General features: G+C 32.8%; 4 protein-coding genes across 5 annotated transcripts; 1 reads left to right on the top strand and 3 right to left on the bottom strand.

Moving 5' to 3' along the window:
* Positions 1–28: 28 nt before the first annotated feature.
* LOC101500838 (proline-rich receptor-like protein kinase PERK3) lies at positions 29–4,599 on the bottom strand. Its single transcript, XM_004495840.4, has 8 exons — positions 4,367–4,599; positions 4,048–4,284; positions 3,372–3,743; positions 2,365–2,574; positions 1,507–1,878; positions 1,123–1,366; positions 897–1,044; positions 29–778 (listed from the first exon to the last, which is right to left on the bottom strand). The coding sequence occupies exons 1-8, from the start codon at positions 4,398–4,400 to the stop codon at positions 401–403; spliced, it is 1,995 nt and encodes a 664-aa protein (XP_004495897.1). The 5' UTR covers positions 4,401–4,599; the 3' UTR covers positions 29–400.
* Positions 4,600–9,231: 4,632 nt separating this feature from the next.
* Positions 9,232–11,927, bottom strand: LOC101500515 (beta-carotene isomerase D27, chloroplastic). 2 transcript variants are annotated; one of them, XM_012714529.3, is made up of 8 exons: positions 11,760–11,927; positions 11,597–11,677; positions 11,143–11,247; positions 10,308–10,407; positions 10,078–10,169; positions 9,896–9,976; positions 9,714–9,782; positions 9,232–9,628 (listed from the first exon to the last, which is right to left on the bottom strand). In XM_012714529.3, exons 1-8 carry the CDS (start codon positions 11,868–11,870, stop codon positions 9,491–9,493), a joined length of 777 nt encoding a protein of 258 aa, XP_012569983.1. In that variant the 5' UTR covers positions 11,871–11,927; the 3' UTR covers positions 9,232–9,490. The 2 variants fall into 2 exon arrangements, with proteins under 2 accessions (XP_012569983.1, XP_012569982.1); XM_012714528.3 differs by having other exon boundaries at positions 11,591–11,677; positions 11,760–11,921.
* Positions 11,928–12,047: 120 nt separating this feature from the next.
* On the top strand, positions 12,048–14,192 carry LOC101500202 (pentatricopeptide repeat-containing protein At1g02370, mitochondrial-like). Its single transcript, XM_004495839.4, has 2 exons — positions 12,048–12,340; positions 12,814–14,192. The coding sequence occupies exons 1-2, from the start codon at positions 12,089–12,091 to the stop codon at positions 14,005–14,007; spliced, it is 1,446 nt and encodes a 481-aa protein (XP_004495896.1). The 5' UTR covers positions 12,048–12,088; the 3' UTR covers positions 14,008–14,192.
* A 1,038-nt stretch (positions 14,193–15,230) lies between these two features.
* LOC101499866 (uncharacterized) lies at positions 15,231–22,370 on the bottom strand. Its single transcript, XM_004495838.4, has 8 exons — positions 21,920–22,370; positions 21,764–21,831; positions 21,467–21,533; positions 20,237–20,391; positions 20,036–20,112; positions 18,090–18,158; positions 16,352–16,452; positions 15,231–15,659 (listed from the first exon to the last, which is right to left on the bottom strand). Exons 1-8 carry the CDS (start codon positions 22,166–22,168, stop codon positions 15,357–15,359), a joined length of 1,089 nt encoding a protein of 362 aa, XP_004495895.1. The 5' UTR covers positions 22,169–22,370; the 3' UTR covers positions 15,231–15,356.
* Between the last annotated feature and the right edge of the window lie 1,193 nt (positions 22,371–23,563).

Below are 23,563 nucleotides of genomic sequence, written 5' to 3'. Positions count from 1 at the left end.
TAATTATGGATAAATGAGAAAGACCAGCCATGAAGAATCATTGCATAAAATGGTAGTGAAGTTATCCATAATTTAAAAAAAAAATTAAAACTAAAGCTTTTGAAGCCAATCTGAAAAACAAAATGGTAACAAACTACAATGCACATATGTACAAAATTTGATCCACTTGGAACCACTGTCTCTTAGGGGAGAACAGGATGGTTGTTTACCGTGGAGGATGGCGAGAACAACAACAAAGGAATCCCCTTCCTAGCCAACCGGCAACAACACATCTAAACCTTCAATGCGAGAAAATTCCACCGGCGCACTGGCTACGGTGCCATCAGCCATCCACCTTCAGCCATGAGAAAACCGTTGAATTGTGTGCAAGTTTGCGATTAGCTTGCCTTTCCAACTACATTCATCGTCCTTCATGAAGATCTTCAGAAAAAACAGCTGTCCTAGAAATGTTGTCATAGTCAAAGGGACTTAGACCAGAGTAAGGACCAGAGGAAAACATTGAAGATGTCCCATCAGACTCATAAGTGGTAGAAAACTGTCTCATGTTGGGCATGGTATTTGATGAGGGTAATGTGGTATCATGATTTTCTGTGACACGCTGCACCATTTTAAGTGACTGTACCACTTCACCCATTGTAGGTCGTTGGTTTGCTTCAGGTGCAACACAAGCTGCAGCAATAGTGCAAACGCGGAGAAAATCTTCCTTTGGATACTTTCCCCCAAGCCTTGGATCAGCAAGTTCTTCTAACCGCTCCTTATCTCTAAGAATCGGCCTTGCCTGAAAGAATAACAAATGATGGATTAAGTTCAATCGTTTCCAACAGAAACCAGGTGGAAATGCTTTCAAGTTTGAACTCAGCAAGAATAACCACAGAATGTTGAATTATGAAACTAACCCAAGTTACAAGGTTTTCTTGTCCCGTTGGCTGTGACATATCCACAGGTTTCCTTCCGGTCAACAGTTCTAGCAACACAACCCCGTAGCTATAAACATCACTTTTCACGAGTAGGTGTCCAGTCATAGCATACTCAGGTGCTACATACCTACACAACAATTTCATTTCATCTTAACTACAATCAAATGGAAATAAAAAGTGCAAGAAAGAATAGAATGAGACTAACCCAAATGTGCCCATGACACGTGTAGACAGGTAATTAGCCCTGCCTTCGGGCGCTTGTTTAGCTAGACCAAAATCAGCAACTTTAGCATGAAAGTTGTTCTCAAGCAATATATTAGATGCCTTAAAATCTCTGTGTATGACACATGGTTGTGAATCTTCATGCAGGTAAGCAAGTCCTCTTGCAGCATCAAGTGCAATCTTCATCCTGGTGTCCCAATCCAAAGGGCAATTTACTCCCAAGGGACCTAGGCGAAGTCAGGGCCAATTTAAATTAAGCATAATAATGAAATTATTTCTGAAAATAAATATTGATGTAACAATAGAGACACAAATCAGGTAATTCAAGATTAAAAAACTGAACCCATTATTTGAGAAATTACATTACCATGAAGCCAGGTCTCCAAACTTCCATTAGGGACAAGCTCATAGCAAAGTAGGTTTTGTGACGAGTCGCGATTGCTATAGTATCCAACTAGTTTTACAAGGTTACGGTGATGCAACCGGCTAAGCATATCAACCTCAACCAAAAACTCTTTGTCACCCTGATGCCCGCCACTAGTAAGCCTCTTAATTGCAACAGCAGTTCCATCATTCAAGACACCTTTAAAAACTTTACCAAAACCCCCTTCTCCAAGTATGCTTGCTGATTCAAAATTGTTTGTTGCTTCTCTAAGATCTTCGTAAGAAATAAAACGTGTACTGGTTGGGCGCGGAAGTGACACAGCAGATGAAACTGCATGTTCTATCTTTGGCTTTTCTGTAGGAAATAAAGCAAATGTCAGCAGCAGGTGTAGAATATCATATAATGTTACCGACGATAATGGAAATAATCTTGTGTTTGAGTGTGTATCAAGTTTCTAGTCTCGATTCAATTAACAAATTGTACACTAAATCAGGTTCCATGATCAATCAAAAAACATTGGTATATGTTCGTGTTAAATTCTAATAAAAGTTCTCAAGTAATCTATAAACTGCTCCAAAAATACTTGTGCTAAACAACAGCAATTAATTTGCTTCAGTCCATAAAACTTTCTATATTATAAATTCTCTATGCCATGAAGTAGTTTTTCTTTGGAAAGGAACTCAGTTTGTGTCCATTTAACTGTTATATTTACTGCCTTAATAATATCCAAATCAAGATAGTGACCAAATATAACTTACAGCAGTTTTCACCATAAGAATGTTGTTTTAGAAATGCAAAAATGAAAATGCATACAATAGCAGTTAGAACTAGAATACTTGCCAGTTTCTGTAGGAGGTGTTTTCCTTTTTGGCCTCAGTGTGCATAGACAAAGTATAAGTACACATATAATGGAAGTGATGAGTATTCCAGTAACAATTCCAAGGATAAGAAGCAAATTTGAATGCCTTTCCCTGTCTGAAGTACTCGATGATGTAGCTGTAGGTTTTTGTCTCTCAGGAGTTTTCACAGCTGATGCAGCAAAAGTAGGAGCTGCAGTAGATTGCAAAGTTACGTTATAAATTATAAATTATAACACATATATGCATAGATATTCATTATAAGACCCACCATCCAGTGGTCCACCCCCACAATGAGGCACATAGTTGCTATTCCTCTTCTATCAGTAGTCACAGAAAAGTATCTGGTACTATGGAAACTAGATATAGTTATTTACCTCTTCTAAAGCTTTGAATGACCAAAGAAACAAACAGCAGTGAGTAATGTTGCTATAGAATTAAAGATAACTCATTAAATGTGTTATATAAAAATGTGGCAACAAGGAAGCCTTACATAGATGCATTAACGTGTTTGTAATGGTAACATCGCATATACAAGGTGCAAATGCATGATGGCTAAAATGTTCTAAGCAATGCTATGACATAAATATCTAGCCATGACACAGACAACAATCCAGATTTAATTTTATAATAAACACTGCAGCATAAAATTTTCATGAGCATCAGAGTTACAAGATATGGATTTGCAGGAAAATATCAGAACCAGTCAAGAAGCCATGGTGAGTAAACAATGGATTAGACCCCATAGCATCAACATATCTTTTTCTTTCTATCCTGACCACTTATAAGTAACAATGAAACAAAACAAATAGACAACAAATCTATCTATATACATTAAAAAAAATAGAGCCTAAGTTGTTAAAACAGCAAGATTACATACATAACCAAGGTATCAATACCAGGTGAAAAAAAGCATTAGCTACATATTTTCTGTAATGATCATCTCACTGTAAGTTTTCTTAAATATCACGATCAGAAGCCAGTATTTACCTTGAGAAGGAGGTAGAGGTTTAAACCAGGTCATATTGAGAACCCTGTAGTCACCCACGAATCTACTGTCAAGTCGAACCTTATGAAACAAAAGGGAAGAGTTTAATTTAGATGCTTCATTGGCAGAGAAACTGATCTCTTTTTGTGGAGTAATATACATCGATATATTCAACGTCGATAAGCCGAGTACATAAAAATTTATCAATTCAATTTGTGTAGCTCGAAGCCCCAATAGTGCGGCCAATTCATCGAGAAAAATATTCCAGTCTGGATTCTGAGAGACATTCAAAAGAAGAAGGTCTAGCTTTACAGGATAAACACAGTGGCAGCCCTCACTACCTCGTTTCAAAACCATTCCTTTTTTACAACAATCTGGTTGAGTAAAATAAAAGCATAATGAGCCATGCAGCAACAAAAATTTAAACAGCATGATTACATTTAATCCATATATACCATAACTATAAAGAGTTTTTACACTCTCAATCAATCTTAATCGTTATAGCATTACAAACTTTTGACATTAATCATTACTACTTTTAAAATCAGACAGCGTTAATTTCTTTTTTGGGAGTGTATCAAAATTAAACTCGCTCCAATCGATGGACAGCAGCATTAGAATTGACCAGAAAAGAAAAAACAAAACTTTTATTTATTGCAAAAGAGTGAAATTGCTTACTGGAAACATAAGGGGACAATGGTGGGTGAGCCATAAGAGAAGGAACTGCATGAGAAATAGAATGCATAGGGGTAATAGATGAATGAGAAGGTGCACGTGATGGAATTGGTGTAACTGAAGAGAATAAAGAAGCTTCTAGCATTCTATCATATGCACCACAATCAACTAAAAACACCGTAGTAGATAATAACACAAGCAATGTTTTCAGCAATATGCACTGAAACTTTTCCAATCCACCTGCATCATTTGTGAAAAAACTAAATTAGCAATAATATAATGAAAGTTTAAGATTGATTAATGTAATGAAAGGTATAATTACCGATTAAAGAGATAGAAAACATGAGGTTCGGCATCGGCGATTGTGGGGAACGGTTAGGATGAGATAGATCGAAGGAAGTGTGTGCGTAAATGACTGAGTTGAATCGTCTGCAAGTGTTTACGAGTTGCCCTGGCCGAGAAGCTTTGTATGTGTGTGACTGAGTTGAATCGTCTTCTTTCTTTTTTTGGATTTTGTTTTAGTGGTCTGGTTTGGGACCATTGTTAAGTGTGGAGAAGTGTCATGAGTCATATTGAGTGGACCCGTCTTTGAAAATAATTCAAAATTTCCACGAACATCGATGTGACCATTTATTATTGTTTTGTTTTTATTTTAAAAAGAGAATTTCAAAACTAAGACATGTCCAACTAAAATGAAATTAAATTGATTTTTACTTAATTTTGGAAATAGTTTTTTTTTTAAATTAGTTAACAATACTATGACAATAATCGATTACAACTACATTTAATTATTGTCATCTATCATTTATTTTCAACTACCATCGACCATTATTATAGATGGTAATAGGTTATGTCGTCCGTAAAGCGATTATGGTCTGACCTATTTATGGTTTGGGCCTACTTAATAAAAAGGTTAGGTTTACTGTTTTTAAAGCCTATTTATTTAAATAGGTCAGACTTATAAAAAAGTATTATGCCTGATAGGTCGACCTATATATATTTTATTATTTATTAATATTATTTATTATTATTATTATATAAATAATATTATTTCTTATTTTAAATTATATCAATGCAATCACTCAATGAATATTACATATTCAGTAGTTGTTCCATATTCAGTAGCGATTTCATATTCGGTATCGGTAGCTGTTCAATTAGTCAATCACTTTCATATTTGTTTAAGAGGTAATAATGAGTGTGTTTGTTTCTGGAAAAAAAAATATTATTTGACACAAAATTATTTTTTAGGGTTTAAAGGATGTTTGTTTCATATTTTTTAAAAATTATTTTAAATAGGCTTCCAGGCCATGCCATATTTTTAAAAAGGTCAGACCAGACCAGAAAAAAAGCCTATGATAGGCTGTATGTCAGACTTAGGCCTAAAAAATAAATCTTAGGCCAGACTCAGACCTTTTAAAGTCTGGCTTGACCTGACATATTCTCTCTCCTAACCATCACCACCAGTTCTCACTACCACTATTTTTTATGGAGGATTATACCATCCAGTCCCAGATCTAAAATTATTATCTCCTCAAGACATATAAAAATATAATTTTACTCTAATAAGTTTCAAATTTTCGAAACTTTCGAAAAGTTTCAAATTTTCGAAATAAGAATTACGTTTCAAAAATTTAGAAAGTTTCAATAGTTTCCAAATTTAGAAAGTTTCGAAAGTTTTCAAATATAAAAAGTTTCAAAAATTTTCAAATATCAAAAGTTTCAAAATTTCCTATTTCGAAAGTTTTGAATTGTTTGAATGTGTTCGAAAATTTTGAAAATTATCATTTCGAAACTTTAGAAATTTTCGAATATTTTGAAAAGAGGAGGTGAAAATATGAGAAGTTAAAAAGGTTGAAGGTTTTATAATGGTAAAAATTGTATTTTCACGTTGGTTGAGGGATGACATGTTTAGATGTGAGGGTGCATGGTAGAATCCTCTTTTTGATCACTATTTTAGCCGCCTATTCCCCTCTGATCATCAATATCACCATTGACCACTCATTTCATAATATCACTATCGTCACCAACCACCTACATTTAAAAAACGCAAGCCACCACATATAACTACCATATGCGACTATTGACTATCCACCAATATTTAAATTAGTTAACAATACTATGACAATAATCGATTACAACTACATTTAATTATTGTCATCTATCATTTATTTTCAACTACCATCGACCATTATTATAGATGGTAATAGGTTATGTCGTCCGTAAAGCGATTATGGTCTGACCTATTTATGGTTTGGGCCTACTTAATAAAAAGGTTAGGTTTACTGTTTTTAAAGCCTATTTATTTAAATAGGTCAGACTTATAAAAAAGTATTATGCCTGATAGGTCGACCTATATATATTTTATTATTTATTAATATTATTTATTATTATTATTATATAAATAATATTATTTCTTATTTTAAATTATATCAATGCAATCACTCAATGAATATTACATATTCAGTAGTTGTTCCATATTCAGTAGCGATTTCATATTCGGTATCGGTAGCTGTTCAATTAGTCAATCACTTTCATATTTGTTTAAGAGGTAATAATGAGTGTGTTTGTTTCTGGAAAAAAAAATATTATTTGACACAAAATTATTTTTTAGGGTTTAAAGGATGTTTGTTTCATATTTTTTAAAAATTATTTTAAATAGGCTTCCAGGCCATGCCATATTTTTAAAAAGGTCAGACCAGACCAGAAAAAAAGCCTATGATAGGCTGTATGTCAGACTTAGGCCTAAAAAATAAATCTTAGGCCAGACTCAGACCTTTTAAAGTCTGGCTTGACCTGACATATTCTCTCTCCTAACCATCACCACCAGTTCTCACTACCACTATTTTTTATGGAGGATTATACCATCCAGTCCCAGATCTAAAATTATTATCTCCTCAAGACATATAAAAATATAATTTTACTCTAATAAGTTTCAAATTTTCGAAACTTTCGAAAAGTTTCAAATTTTCGAAATAAGAATTACGTTTCAAAAATTTAGAAAGTTTCAATAGTTTCCAAATTTAGAAAGTTTCGAAAGTTTTCAAATATAAAAAGTTTCAAAAATTTTCAAATATCAAAAGTTTCAAAATTTCCTATTTCGAAAGTTTTGAATTGTTTGAATGTGTTCGAAAATTTTGAAAATTATCATTTCGAAACTTTAGAAATTTTCGAATATTTTGAAAAGAGGAGGTGAAAATATGAGAAGTTAAAAAGGTTGAAGGTTTTATAATGGTAAAAATTGTATTTTCACGTTGGTTGAGGGATGACATGTTTAGATGTGAGGGTGCATGGTAGAATCCTCTTTTTGATCACTATTTTAGCCGCCTATTCCCCTCTGATCATCAATATCACCATTGACCACTCATTTCATAATATCACTATCGTCACCAACCACCTACATTTAAAAAACGCAAGCCACCACATATAACTACCATATGCGACTATTGACTATCCACCAATATTTTTTTATATTTAATAAATTCATAATGAGACGATATAAAAAGAGTAATTTAATTAAAAATAAATAAAAAATTAAAACTTAACTCAACATTAAAAATTAAAATCAAAAACTCAAAATTGTGATTGAAAAATCAAAACTAAAATTCATTTTAATTTTTAAAAGCTTCAAAACTTAGAACTATCCTAAATGATGCTTAAAGGACCTTGATTTTAAGTGGAGGTTATGAATTTGAATTCGAAAACTAACTTAAACTAATCAACTAATATTTGCTTATCAAAAATAAAAATAAATGCTTTTATAATATCAAAATGGTGGTATTTTTATTTTAATATATAAATGAATTTTACAATATCTCTAAAAATTTAATTTGAATATCAACGTTATTAAACTGATGATAATATATTAAATTCGAATTCAAAATTTTACGGTCGTCGATATTATTATACATTCATTTCATGAATCCAACACCTAAAAATAATACTAAATGAATCTTACTAATAATTTTATATCATAACATTTAATTAAATACTACACCAACAAAATAAAGAGAGAATGTGCTTGTAGAAAGATTGTCAATACTTTTTGTCAATGAATTAAGAGAACGAATTTCAATATACGGCCAATAGCAACTCAACCGCCAGATTCCTAGATGGGCACCCAATCCAAAACATTACATAAGATAGAGGAAATTTTCTTTACTTTTTCCATGTAAAAGTATATTTTTTTTCAGATTTTCAATTTTCAAAATCATCGGTTTTTCGTGAAACAACCATCGAATATCTTCCTTTCCCAACTTTTGGAATTTTCTTTTCAGTAACAGAAATATGATACACTTACTTCTCAACTTTCACACCCTGTATCCAAATGGATTTTGTGGCTCCTTTATTCAAAATCTATTCAATGACTCAAAAAGAAAACGATCATAACAGCTTTGACAAAGTTATTTCTTTGGTCAACCTAGTAGGCCAAGCTTGTTAACGATGTTAATGTTTATATTCCTCTATGGATAGAAGTCGTTGTCTCATGTTTGTTGTTGAGAACAAGAAAGAGAGAATAATTAAAAAAAAATATTGAATTTAAATCTGATAGTATGAAAAATATAATACAGTTAGATTAAGATAAAAATGCAAATTGATTTTTCAAATTATAAGCATAAGTCAAATTAATCTTTGAATTTGGCGAGTACATCACTTAAATTGTAAAATAATACTAAAAATAGTTCATATTAAAATTTTATCATTAGAGATTATGATATGACACACTCATTAAATATTTGATTATTTTACGTTGATCTCATATCGATGTCATCACAAGGTAGACTAATTTCTTGATACTAATTTGTCGATAATTAGTCTGTGCACAATTAAAAATTATTCATAAATTTATCTCTGAAATAACAAAATTTTCTCTAAAAAAATGACATTGATGTGTGATTAACGTAAATAAAACAAATATTTAATTACAATGTCACATCAGAATATCTAATAACAAAAATTTACAAAGAGATATATATGTCATTTCATAAAATTCATATACTAATTTAATTGATATTTACAATTTTTAGGGCAATTTGGATATTATCTCATATAATATACCTTTATATAGTATTCATTAAGTAACTAACATAATCAACTTCTAGTTAATGATAACTAACCTTTAACTGTTTAAAACTAATTCTAACGTATATCTAACTATATCTAACACTTACCAATTGCCATTTCCAATGAGCGAATGTAGACATCTATTACATTAGTAAGATAATAAGCTTCATCCTTCGGGAGAATATTCATATTCATAATAGTATACAAACATATCCAAAGTACTAACATTAACAATCTATTTACAAAGATGGGTTGTATTAATAAATAATTTCAAATATGAGCTGAATTATCGTTATTATGGAATACCAAGTCTGCACTCTGCAGTTTCATCTTCAAAGACAAGTTGGAACTGGAATACAAAAGGTTATGGAGAAAAATATGTTCATGTCTTTGGGCAGGCAGTGACACCTATAGTTCTGGCAGCTATTTTTCTTTGGGAAGCAATTGGACATGCTTCCAAGCAAGGCTCCTTCAGGACGGTGCCATCTTCAGACAGTGGGGGAAGAACTCCAAATTTGAACTGCAATTTTAAACCATCGACAAAATAGTTATTGTAGTAACCTCATCCTAAAAATTTGAATTCTCGAAGAGATTACTAATATTACCTGACAGCTGTAATCAGCAAAGTTGGGCTCCATAAGTAATGGCACTCCCATATGATCTTTGAAGAAGGTCTAGATTTGAAAATAGAGTTAGAACAAATCATCCACAAAATGATAGTTAGTAGTATTTTTAGCTCTTTTAGTAACATTAAAAAATGATAGGAGCATTTTGAAGAATCACTAACCTGTGTTGGAAACTTGCATGTGTTGATGCAGATACCAACACACTTGCTTTCCTCTAGATACTTGCATCTTTCCACATACACCTACAACATTTTATTTTATAAATACATCACTTTGAATAATACAGGATGATATAATTATTTAGTCATAAAGATCAAGCACAGGGAAAGGTACAAGTGATCACCCCACTACTGCATGAGGTTCCATCTGGTAGATCTACAGAATTGACTTTGCAGGGGCCCATGAGCCATTGACAAGTAAGTGCAGTCACCCTTGCTTCAAAACTCAAATGTTTTTAGGATATCTTAAAAAAGTTTCTTAGCCTGTTATGTTCAGGAGAACGTCAGGCAGGAAGAAAGAGTTGAGATTTATCTTGAAGAATTGAAAAGAGGGATGTAATCTTATCAGACTCACCAACCATAATAGCGGCAACTTTGCCACCTCCTATAGGAGCTATGAGCATTTTATAGAGCTCCAAGAGGAATGGAGGAAACAGAGACCTCAAAATTCGTACCTGTCACAAGACATAAGGGCTATCAAACTTGCTGTGGACAAATTACCATTCAAAATTCAGAAGAATCCATGTAAGATAAATTACTATATCATAAATGTAATGACCTCTGTTGCTTGATGTGGAAACACATGCTTGTATCATGCATGGTCATAATAAGTAATATTTTCTTAGTGTGTGTTTGTTTCTATAGTGGTGGAAATTGATTTTGATTATTAAAAAAATGAACAAACAAATTTCAGGTTAAAAGTAACATTTGAAAACAAGAACTCCAAATCTTAGTTTCAAGTTAGAATTCATTCTAAGGATAAAAACAATTATGTTAAAATCAATTTTCCACTTCTAGAATCAATTTTATCTATCACAAAAGTGAAACCAAGGATGCACTTATACTATGTTTACCAAACTCTCAAAACAAAATGGTGGAGTTCTTATTTTAGTAGTTTGTATTTGTATCTTTGGTAATTAATGGTTTTCATCCATCCCCAAAAACATGATCTCATCAGTTTTTCAAATAAAGCTAACTCAAACAAAAGTGAATACGAAATAAGTTTCCATTTCTAATTCATTTAAAATCATTAAAATAAAAATTATGAAGATTTACCGAGCAATGTTTGATGTTAAACTAACGAGATAAATAGTTTTAGCATAAACATTTTGAAACATGCTTTTGATTTGTCACGAACACTTCTGAAGTGAAATTCTATTGCATGTCATAGAGAAAGGAAATAGAAATACCGTAGCTTCTATGGTATGGGAATTTGTAGTGCCCTTCATCATTAAACGGTTTGCAACTTCAATTAATCCATCATATCCAGCTTTCTTCGAGTCCCATCCCACCTCCTATTATAGTATCCACACTTCGCCCAGTCACCACATTAATCATATATATCCATATGTTATGAAACAAACACCAAATACGATACTGACACAAAATCACAAACACACCAACACTATTACTAATTTGAAAAAATAAATTAATTGAATGTAATCAACGTGTCTGGTATTAAGACATGCCTTCGATCAGAAGTATCGGTTCAATGTATATGTCATCCCATGTTCAACGTATTAATAAGGTAACCTATCAAGATAAGGCTTTTCACCTAATTAAAATGAAAGTTGTAACATCCACAAATTCAATACTTTACAAACACAGTAGAAAAAACAAACAAAAGGGTTTAGTTACCTGTACCAATTTGTTACGGAACAAATTGAGGAACAAATCATCAAACACCCCGGGCTTGTATCCACTTTTCGTACCTGCAACTCCCGCCTGATTCAATCCACATAATTGAACCCAACTTCGCATACAAGAACACGAAACGAAAAATAATAGCAGAAGATACAATACGAACCGTTTTGGGTCCCGAAGAAGAAGAGAAAGAAACACAAAATCGACGGTTCCGAATCCGAACAGTGGAACAAAGCATTGGGACACCACCAACAGCAATACCTAACGCCTTCATTTCTCCCCAACCGTAATAACTGAACTAACTAACCACGCTTCACTTTAACTCTCCCCATTTTTTTACTCACACAAAAAAGGTTACCGGTTACCGGTTAATTTTAAATGAAATATAAAACGACGCCAGAACTAGCGTTTTAATAAACCCTAATAAAACCCCTCCTATAAATAACAAATAAACCAAAGCACCAATAGAGGCTCCATCAGAGAGAGTCGGAAATGAATTTCAGCCGTTTGATTCCCGGCGGAGGAAGACTTCTCCGTCGACTATGCACAGAGGCTACGGTGGCTGAGTATCCGAAAAAGAAGCCAAACCTTTACAAAAGGCTGTCGGAGCTGGAAAAGACTGGAGAGAGCGTCTCGCAGACGTTGAATCAGTATATAATGGGAGGCAAAGCCGTAGGAAAATCAGAGCTCGAGAAATGCGTTCAGGAGCTTCGAAAGTATCGCAGATTCCAGCATGCATTCGAGGTATCACAATTTTTTCACCATTTTCCCCCCCTAAAATTCGATTCGTGTTGAGCTTTAGCTTTATCATCACAGTCCGTAGACAAGCCAAAAATAACTTCAGTTTTATGTAAACAAATGAGTAAACCACAAATTAGTTCCCGACATTGTAAAAACCTCTCAAATAGCTTCATGAAATTAGGAATATATTAAATAGGTCTGTTTTGGGACCAAATGATAGCGAGTAAATATAAATATCAAGTTGATAGTAAGTGGTTAAATATAAGGACCAATGCGACGGTTTAAGTATCTGAACTTTGACACAAGGATGATTGTGGGTAACTTTTGATAAAATCAGGGACATATTTGTAATGTTAGGGACCTATTTTAGAGTGTCTTGCAAAGTTGAAGACGAATTTGGTAGTTTACTTGTAAACACATTTTTCATTTGTTTATGCTTTTTAAATGTTAACATATATATATTTGAATGGTTGCAGATAATGGAATGGATGGTGATGAGGAAAATTAACTTTTCATGGAATAACTATGCAGTGCAATTAGATCTTGTGTCCAAAGTGAAAGGATTGATTGAAGCTGAGAATTACTTTAACAGTCTTAGTTCTCCTGCAAAGAACAAGTACACATACGGTTCTCTTTTAAACTGTTACTGCAAAGAACTAATGCTAGACAAGGCATTGGCTCATTTTAACACGATGGATGAATTGGGTTATCTCACGAGTTTGTCTTTCACCAATTTGATGACTTTATATATGAAACTAGGTCAACCCTTGAAAGTTCTTGATTTGGTTAATGATATGAAGCAGAGGAAAATTCCCATGACTGCATTTGCATATATTGTTTGGATGAACAGCTGCGCCGAATTGAATGACTTAGATGGGGTTGAAAGTGTCTATGAAGAGATGGGAAGAGAAGATGAAGACAAGATTAATTGGACGACTTATAGCAACCTTGCTGCTATCTATGTAAAAGCTGGACATTTTGAGAAAGCTGAGTTGATGCTTAAGAAGCTGGAAGAAATAGTGAGGCCGCAGGAACGCGAAACTTACCATTGCTTGCTGTCCCTTTATGGTGGGACTGGTAATGTTAAAGAGGTTTATAGAGTGTGGAAGACCCTGAAGACGGTCTCACCGGTGACCAATAAGAGCTATCTTATCATGCTGTCTACCCTTCGAAGGCTTAATGATATGGAGGGTATAATAAAAATCTTTAAGGAGTGGGAATCTAGGCATGTTAGTTATGATACAAGGTTGGTTGGTGTTGCAGTGTTTGCTTACTTGAGTCAAAACATGGAAGAAGAAGCTGTGTTGATCTTTGAGGAAGCTCTCAAGAGGTGCAGAGGACCTTTCTATAGGATTCGAGAAATGTTCGTTGTGTCTTTATTGGAGAAACGTCAATTTGATGGTGCTATGACCCACTTAGAGACAGCACTTTCAGATGTCGCGGATGGTGAATACTGCCCTTCACCCCAAGTTGTGAGTGCTTTACTAAAGTATTATAAAGAAGAAACGGATCTTGATGGTGTTGAGGAGTTATGCAAGATTCTCAGGAGTCACAATTTTGATGAATCGAGAATTAAAACTTGCATTGCTGCATCGGAATCTTCTCCTGAAACTCATTCGGCATCAAAGGAAGATCCGGATGCCGCCGACCATGTCCATGAGAACTTGTAACTTGGAAGGGGATGTTCACTATGAATACACACACCCGTCATAGAAAAACAATTTGTGTGCAGCATGTAAGTGCAGTTTATGTTGAGAAAGTTATTTGACAATGACAATTGATTTCGTTTCGTAATGGTTTGTCAGATTCTTTAAGAATTGAACTGTTCAATAAAACGTTAGTCTACTGTTTGATACGATACTTAGTTTTAATTTACGAGGATTAAAACATCTCAATATGGTTAGGAGTTAGAACCGGCTAAGAGACTCGTTAATTGACATATTCTATTTATTGTGCCCTACTTTGTAATGTTTGGCTGAACTTTGTAGTACACAAATGATCTTGAACACTAGTACTCTCAATGCTACAATTTCTTCAAGACTTTACACTTAGCAACTTTTTACCATTATGCTATAATAAAAAGTTGACAATTCTCGAGTATGTTCTAGATTTTTAAGAGATTAGTGGCTATATTTATGCAATATTAGAAGGTGGTACATTGAGAAACTTTTTTATCACACGTCGTCATATTGAGAGAGAGCAAATGATTTGCGAGTAAGGTTTCCCTTTGAAGGTGATACAGAACAATTTTCTCACAGTCCTTTTGATGGAAACTTTTTCCTTTGCTTCACAATGTAAGAACCATTATTTATGCATGAAATATAACAATTAATTGCCAAAATATCAATATAACTAAACATAAATAGGCACACAAATGTAGCAATTACCGAGGCAACCAATATGTTAACGATCTTTAGTTCTTATATATGTCAAGAATAGTGATTAATTTAAAGTTATTTAAGAATTAACTAATTTGTTGGAGTTAATTACTCTACATAGACAGAGTTCTTTGTATTCGTAAAAACATTTTCATTGACAACATCCTTCTAGACTACGATGCTCTCACCGTATGCGACATTCAATGACATATTAGTATAGAGAGTAATTTTCTCACCCCCATAAACGACATAGAATTCTAGAAATACACATTAACTCAGAATAATTGGATTTTTATTTAAAACTATACATTTAGATGAAACAAAAATTATGTTTTTCTCGGAGTATTTTTGAATGGTGGAAAAAGTTCCTCTCATTAGTATATTATTTACGCAAGTTTTTTATTTAAAAAAAAAATCCCAGGGTGAATGAAATTTGCAAGTTGCAACAACTAAGCACAAGACGGAACTCCATCATGCTTGATAATTGAACTAACACTTTCTGACACTGCTTAAAATAACTAAAGTAATGCTTCAAATAGAATTTAAAAAATAAAGCAAGAGAAAGTACTAAACAGTACAAACCTATCTAGTACAATCGTAATGAATAGTACAATCCCAAACCCAAGGTGTTTTTACAATATTTAAAGGTTCTCCATTGGGGTAAAGGGAACACTGTTGGGATGAAAAACTCGATAGCTCGCAAACACAGACACACAAAGTGCTGCTACTGAAAGTATTAGTGAAAATGCACTTGCAACATTCCATGAGCTACTTGATGTTGGGTCTACTGACTTCACACTCAATGAACTTCCCTGAGATATATCAATTGGAACCCAATCACAGTTAACCGAGTAGTGTCCGGAGCCGTGCCATGGTTGACCGTCTATTGGATACCAAAATGCAACAGACATCTTGCTCGATCCGCCAATGGTAAACTGCACATCCTGTAAGATATAATTTTGTATCATCTTATTTGTTTTTTTATCATATCATATAAATATAAACATATCATATAAATAACATTCATGAATATAGATATGACTACAGCACCTTTTAAGACATCGTGTTTTGGTTTCAAGTTCTCACAAAGGTACAGAACCTAATCTTTGTATATGAAGAACTTGGTAGACAAACACAATAATCACAATATGTTAAACATAAACATTATGATCTAATCCCTCCACTTCAAATAAATCCACACAAAAAAAAGGTAGTTCAAAGTTGGTTTGTTTTAGCTTTTGGCCATAGCAGATAAATTTTTCTTATGAAGGCAATTCTACCTTGGGAAAAAGGTATGGTATGGTATGGCAAACCAAGCCGGTAGAAGTTACCATATCCAAAACCAAAACTGTTTCACAAAACAACATAGATGCATAATAAAAATAAAAAATAGTTTATTGCATGATTTGGGGCCCTCTGCCAGCAGTCATTATAATTGATAAATAATGAAGTTCATATGTAATCTATCAGTTATCCTTTATATTTGGTAAGGACTCTAATGATTAATCTAGAAGGATTTTACAGACCAAGAATTCAGCTAATGCAAAACAGGGATTTAAAAATAAGAGGAAATATCGATGTAATCTCTAAGCAAATAAAACTTCTGAATGCAGCATACAGTTTTCTAAGTTCTAACCTGTTGAAGATGATCCATAGTCCTCAAAGGCCTAGAGAATTCAAAAAAATATGTGCCCTTTTTTCCATTTTCTGCATAAGGACTTTCATCCTCTACAAAACCTGTTAAACATAAACATGTTAGTAGTAATTCACAGCCAAATGATGCAGAATAACTCGATGATAGTGTAGAACTACTCAGAGAGCTCATATTAAGGTGTTGCATCTGAGACCAATATTCGTATCATATATAGGAAGCAACTTGCAATAAAATCCAAAATATGCTTTAAAATAAAAATTAGAGTAAACGCCGACTTTTGTCCTCCAAATACATGTGTCATCAATTTAGTCATAAGAAGGACTTTGTCATCCATTTAATCCCTCAATAATGCAGAGTTCATCATTTTGGTCCTCCGAGTATTATTTTTTACATCAATCTAGTCATTGAATAATACAAAGCATCACCATTATAGTCTATAAATCATGCAAAGTATCATCAAATTAGTCCCAAAATTAGGGCTCCCTTAAACTCTATTCTTCTCGTTTACCCTTTCTATTTGAGTGGAGTGAAGGTTAACTCAGTATTAGATTCCCTCAATTCAACAAAGAACGACCAATTTGATGATACTTGGAAATATTGAGAGACTCAAGTGATGACACTAGTATCCATCCGCGATGAAAAAATGGGTTTTCTAAAAAAAGGAAATAAGAAGCCATAAGATAAGAAACAAACCATTCATCCTTCTATTATGGATTACTAAGCTTTTGGAACTTAGTGGGAGTTATATTAACCTACCTAGATGGCACAACACCAATTGTATTATAAATTATTGAAAGCAGCACACAATTACGCGTAGAAAATAATTAAGTGCTGCTGAGATATCTCACAAGAAAAGACATATATGATGCATGGACATGCTCTATGTCATATATACATGACATTCAATTCATGAGCAGGGACACGTGCTTAGAGAAGTGTGCAGGCAAGTGCCTCCCCTATATTTTCAATTCTTTACTTAAAATATGATGTATCAATTAATGTATTCATAAAAATAAAGTTTGAAAACAACTAACCCACAACTAGTACGTAAAAAACAAAACCAAAAAAAATATTATGTGACCCATCCCACAAAAACAAATGCCCCGCCGGCCCCAGCTTAAAAATTATTTCACAGATTTAAGTTCTCAGTGCATTTTTAGAATTAGAGCAGAAAATGTTGTATTTTTATTGGTATATTTACTTTAGAGTTACTTCCATACTGTCAATGGAAATTACAGTAGTTGAAAGAGTTTTCTCTTTTACAAATATCATCAAGAATCATATGCGAAACCATATGAGAGATAAATGGTTAAATGATTATGGAGCTACTTAATATATTGAGATATTTTTTATAATATTTAAAATGCAAAATTCATTCAATCATTCAAGAATATGAAAAATTGTAGCAACCATTATGATGCTTAGTTATGCTTTCAAAACGAAATGGTATAGACATTTAAAGGTAAACATTTATATACGAGTATTGCCTCCACCACTTAAAATTTATGGACTCATCACTATTCATGAGTAGCATATCGATATATAGGTGATATACTTCAACCAAACTTTTAAATTGTGGTTGTAGTTGCGCTACTACTAAGAAAATATTGTTTTCACGATTCATTTCACTACCAACCAATATTTCAGTCTGAATTCAGCTTCTGGCTATAGTTAATTGATAGGACGCTTGATTTTGATTTTTGAACTGTAAAAGAATTACCTGAGTGAACTGTAAAGCTGCTATGCCACCAAGCACCCTTCCAGTCATTCTGTGCACTAGAATCATTAACTGACAACAGAAAAGGGCCAATGCTTATTGTATATCCCTTAAATAAAAATTAGATGACAACCTAGAAAATCATCAACAAATGAAAGGAGTCGAAGACAAGATTAGATGTATAAACCAACTTGTAGGGTTATAAGTTACTTCATCCATCTCACAATGAATGCCGTTTAAGATTTTTGCACACATATTAAGAAATGTAATAATTAGAAGAAAAATAGATAAGTTATTTTATCAAACTACCCATCTTAACTATTGATGGGTTTTTTACTATTATCAAAATAATATTTTGAAGTTGTGCATATAGTAATCATTGAAGGATAATATAGGAAAAAAATAATTAAAGTTGCATTGAAAATTGTGAATGACGTTTATTTTGAGACAATATTTTTTTTGTTAAAGTGACACTCATTGTGAGACAAAAGAAGTATAACTTATGTTTCTAATTGTATGATCGCAAGGCGAGAAGTGTCTTCCTTCGAAGGTCACTAACTCTGTCAAAAGAAACTCATTATCACCCTGCTTCATAGCTTATATAAGTGTGAAAAATGGGATATTTAGTGAGTTCCCAAATCATAAATATTGAGTGCGCAACAAAATGTCCACCAATTTTATGAACAAAATCTACATATGTAAATTCATGATTCTCAAAGAGATAAAAGTTACTAGTAACTCAATGAAATGAAATTTTGTAAAGAAAAAGAAAAGAACAGTAGGACACAATCTAGTTTGGCATTATGTGGCTTCATGTTTTGTGCAGAACGCCACACTTTAGCCACAAACAGAAATAAGTGATTATGAAAATCCCATTAAAATAAATAAAGGAATTGATGAAAAACGCAATTATGATTAGAATACTGCCCAGCATTAATATTATTATGTTAAGAATCATGAACAGTGGTCCCAACAAATGCGCTTGTCAATCTTCTATATGTCGTTTTCAAACATAACTATCCGTTTATTGTTTTTATCTGAGTTAGGCACTGAAAAGTTGTCTATTTAATCTTAGCATAGAATAGACTTAATCCCTCCATCTTCTTGTCCTCTTCTATACATATGCCTAATTAATTGTTCCTTTCCTCCAATGAGGAAGAAGCAATCATAAAGTAATTTAGGACATCATACTCCTGCTCAAATCCAATCATTTTGGGATGCACTTTTATCTTGTGAAGTGGAATCAATTTTATATTGGATATGTGGGACAAAGATAATTTATTTCACAAAAACTTCTGCGGAAGAACTTTATTAGAACACAAAGTTAGAAGAGATTTATAACAATGTGAACCTTGATTTGACATGGCTAAGCTAAAGGAATAAAATGATTGACCACCTCATGCAAGGTTTAAAACAATATCTCATTATTTTTTATGTGGCTGATGCATGTAAAGATATTAATAAGTAAGCAAACAACAAAAGTGTAAAATAGAAAATACATTTGAGGAAGATAAGTGTTAAAATGAAAATAGAAAAGCAATATGATTATAGAAAACATATAAAACATTTTCACATGAGAAATGGGATTTTAGTACAAATAACATACAAGAAATACATCGACACTTAAATAAAAAGGCATAGGTATCGAGGAGAATTTGATTAGTGAACAAGAGTCAAGTTATTCAAGCAATGGGCATATTTACTATTACTACAGATCAGGTGTGTCAAAATTTCAGAAAGTTCTTTAGACTATAAAGGAGCATGAGTTTCCAATTCATGAAGCAAACTACTTCAAGGAGAAGTTGAGCAAATTTTCCTTCACAAATGTTACACTGATCAATTGAACCAGCTGATACTTCCACTTGGTGCTTTAATCCAATTCATTTTGCTTGTTTAGTTTAATCAAATATACATATAATTCCAACTAAAAATGTTACATTTGTGCATACCAGAATCTGAAGGACCATTTCCATCCAAGTATCTGCAGTGTGGATTCCAGGCATAAAGATCAACCAAATGGCCAAACCTGTATAGACAAGTATAGGAAACCGAATGAACACATCTAGTGAAAAGATAGCCCTACTATAGTTGGAGTCATCATAAATTGTCAACCAATGTGATGAAAGTCAAGGAGTTTTTCTATTAATCACCTGTCGCCCCCATTTCCATCCCTATTGTCAACAGGATTCCCGCCATAAAGCCGTCCTGGAATGGCATTTCCAATTGAAAAGTGCATAATGTCAACTTCATGACCTTTACAGGTCTTATTTGTGCATGAGGTTGTATGTTCCTCACAGCCACCCATCTTGTAACAATTAACAAAAAAAATTATCAATCAACATTTCATAAAGATCTTTCTGTAAGATCACGAATAGAGATGAGTTTACAAGAACTTATTTAGGTTAATCTTATAATCTAAACACTTACACAAATGTTAAGAAGAACTTATGATATGTGCATAAATTGTTTAACCTTTGTTTCCATAAGCTCCCCACATTAGCTAATAAAAACACTTTATATCAAAGCTTATACGAAATTTACTGACATCCGTTCTTCAATTGAAAAAACTAAAAACAGCTTGTATAATTTAATTTTTTTTATTTTTTATAATCATATTATTGGTGTGAAGTATCCACCGACTTTGTGGATAACTAATCTCTATCAAGAAACCCGACTGACCACCTTTAGTAAGGTCTCCCTTCCCAACCACGTTTTTTTCATCCACAAGGCTCAAACCCTACTACACCTTGCTTTAGGGATCCGAGTCTCATTCAACTCAGACCAACGTAAAGTTGGTTTATACAAAAATATGTTTACCATAGGCACTTTCACTTTTTGAAAAATGTTTAATTAAGTTATTAATCCAAAATTTCAAACTCCCCATAGATTTAAAAAACTTTTTTTTAAGTAAAAATTAGAGTGCAAAAGCATCACATGGAAGAAATAGACATCCCAATTCCCAACTATGTTGACACCCCTACATTCCCACCTATCATTAACAACACCCTAATAAATATCATTAAACAAAAAGAAAAAACGAGAAGAAGCTTGGGGGACTAGACCATAACACAAGCAAGGTACAAGGAAATCCAACTGCCTCATTAACAACCAATCGGATAAAACTAAGGTGAAGGGAAAAAGAGTGTATCATAACAAAACAACAAATGGGTGGGCCAAACCATACTCATTGAAATACAAAACAAAATATATCGAACCAAACTCAAATAAATCCAAAATCATTGAAATCCATAATAAGGCAGACCAAATCTATTCTTGAAAAAGTCTCCCCTTATGATATCCGGAATGGAATTACCCGAAAGCAAAACTCGCCAATTTAAAAAACTTGAGTTTATAGAACATTGTTAAGTACACCAACTTACATTATGATAAGAAGCATCATCACCAATTTGAAACATGAGTGCAACAGAGGGACATTTGTTGCCTTCACTGCATCACCAAAAAAAAAAAAAGACACTATCATAAAGTAGTATATGAGAAATATTCTAGCTAAGTTTTTTTCCTAGAAATCTTGTCTTATTTCCAATCACGTTGCACCCTCAATAACAACCATTATTTAAAACATTATCAAAATATATAAATCAAACTAATTAATAAATCAAACAACTTAAACTAAACTATCACAAAATAAAACTCAGGAAGTAGATTCGGTTGCTTACCCATTAGAGTACGCATAATCACCGTCAACTTGTAGCAAAAAGAAAATATCACGGCCATCATGCACACTCTGCAACGAATATAAATAGAAAATGGAAGTAACAATAAATAAATATTAAAAAAAAAAATGAAATAAAAAAAAAGGGAATGAATAATACCTTAACGGTCATTTTTCCGCCGTTGAATTCATTTTCAGCATCAGGGTCGAGAGCAAGGAGAAGAGAAAAGTGGGACCCATCAATGTCCTTCCAATCGTCTGCGTGACCATCAAGTGTAATAACACCGGGTTCAAACTCGGACTCAACTCGGATCTCTGACCCGGATTCGCAGGTCCACGGACCCGACTCCTCGTGCGAGTAAACACGCGCGAATAACAATACCAACACTAAGAAGAGGTTAGGGAGCATTGTGGATTACAAAGGAAAGTAGTACGTGTTTGTTTAAGACTATTGGAAAATGAATACAGGTAAAAATCTAAATGGATTGGATTTGTTTTTGATACTGTTAGTTTGTTTCAACCAAACAGGGAATAGTGAGTGGCGTGGCCGCCAGGTACTTTGGAAGGAACGAAAGATCGCGATTTGTGTTGCGCTTGACTTTTCTTTTCTTCAAGTTCAACCAACCAACAAAACAAACACATGCTTTTTTACTTTTTACTTGCCCCTTTTTTTCACCGCATTTGTTGCTTTTTTTTTTTTCCTTTTACATTCACTTTAACTTTTTAGTGTCTTATTACTAGTTAAGGTGTTTAACCTCACATCCTCATCCTCTTCCTCATCCCATCCCATCTGTGATTTACCTTGCCATAAATAAATACATAATAGATGTTTTTCAACACTAATAATGCCTTCATTCAAATATCATTCGGTTTTTGTTGTAAAAAAAGAAAAAACACACACCGTATGTGCTTAATATAGCTAAAATACACCGTCAAAATATCTTGTTAACTACATAATTAAAGAGTATATTAACTGTTAATTAATTATTTAATTGCGTTAATAAAGTTGAGACTAATTTAAGTGCCACGTGAGTGGTATCAAAAAGAAAGTTGTTGTAAAAATATAGAGTTAGTTTGAATTTTCTTAATCACAACAATTCTAGCATACTGGAGGCTGGATAATTTGTGTGTTTTATGAGAGGATTTATAATTTTTATATCAAATTTATAATTTTTCATTATAAATTTGTGTGTACGGAGATTATGGATCATATATCGAGTGTCAAACTATATTAATTATATTAAAATTCTGAGTTATATTTTATTCTTTTTTGTATATTGTATCGATGTATTTCACTCGTGTAGAGATTATTTTTTCGTGTTTCTCAAGCAAAATTTTGACAACTAAAATGATTTATGACTTTGTAAAACAGCTTTAATTTGATATATAAGAATATAAATATTCAAATTTAGTTCTTGACTATATAAAACCTTTCTCAAATCCAACTTTTATGTGAGTATCCGTAATTTTACGTTGTATTTATAATTATGTGTATAACTTGTATCTATCTTTATCTTTGTTGACACTTTATCATCTGAGTTACCAAGTTGTGCATTGTGAACAACACAACTGTTTCTCATCATGCACTTTAAATTTGGGGAAATCAACATGTTTTCCTCTTGGGTTTTCATTTCTTTATCTTTTGTTGTAAAAATATTTTTTTAAATATAAATGAAAATAATTTATTTAAATTGGTTTGATCGGTACGGTATTCCTCTTTATTTCCTTTCATTGAATAATATACTTTTAAGAAAATACACAATTTTATGTATCCAAAAGTATGTTTTTATAAATAAAAATAAAA

Source organism: Cicer arietinum, chromosome 4 (assembly GCF_000331145.2).
Source record: "Cicer arietinum cultivar CDC Frontier isolate Library 1 chromosome 4, Cicar.CDCFrontier_v2.0, whole genome shotgun sequence".
Classification (NCBI taxonomy): Eukaryota; Viridiplantae; Streptophyta; class Magnoliopsida; order Fabales; family Fabaceae; genus Cicer; species Cicer arietinum.
The sequence above is the reverse complement of the archived record's forward strand: the minus strand, read 5'-3'. Positions and strand labels throughout refer to the sequence as shown.

Excerpts from the sequence above, each read along its gene's own strand:
- LOC101500838 (XM_004495840.4), bottom strand. The coding sequence starts at position 4,400 with ATGCCGAACCTCATGTTTTCTATCTCTTTAATCG. Across the intron at positions 2,575-3,371 it reads ACCTCTACCTCCTTCTCAAG|CTCCTACTTTTGCTGCATCA; the intron begins GTAAATACTGGC and ends AATCTACTGCAG. Across the intron at positions 1,045-1,122 it reads CGTGTCATGGGCACATTTGG|GTATGTAGCACCTGAGTATG; the intron begins GTTAGTCTCATT and ends ATTGTTGTGTAG.
- LOC101500515 (XM_012714528.3), bottom strand. The coding sequence starts at position 11,870 with ATGAAGGCGTTAGGTATTGCTGTTGGTGGTGTCCCAATGCTTTGTTCC. Across the intron at positions 9,977-10,077 it reads GAACCTCATGCAGTAGTGGG|GTGTATGTGGAAAGATGCAA; the intron begins GTGATCACTTGT and ends AAAATGTTGTAG. Across the intron at positions 9,783-9,895 it reads CATGCAAGTTTCCAACACAG|ACCTTCTTCAAAGATCATAT; the intron begins GTTAGTGATTCT and ends TTTCAAATCTAG.
- LOC101500202 (XM_004495839.4), top strand. The coding sequence starts at position 12,089 with ATGAATTTCAGCCGTTTGATTCCCGGCGGAGGAAGACTTCTCCGTCGA. Across the intron at positions 12,341-12,813 it reads GATTCCAGCATGCATTCGAG|ATAATGGAATGGATGGTGAT; the intron begins GTATCACAATTT and ends GAATGGTTGCAG.
- LOC101499866 (XM_004495838.4), bottom strand. The coding sequence starts at position 22,168 with ATGCTCCCTAACCTCTTCTTAGTGTTGGTATTGTTATTCGCGCGTGTT. Across the intron at positions 20,113-20,236 it reads GATGGAAATGGGGGCGACAG|GTTTGGCCATTTGGTTGATC; the intron begins GTGATTAATAGA and ends TTGTCTATACAG. Across the intron at positions 15,660-16,351 it reads CTATGGATCATCTTCAACAG|GATGTGCAGTTTACCATTGG; the intron begins GTTAGAACTTAG and ends TATATCTTACAG.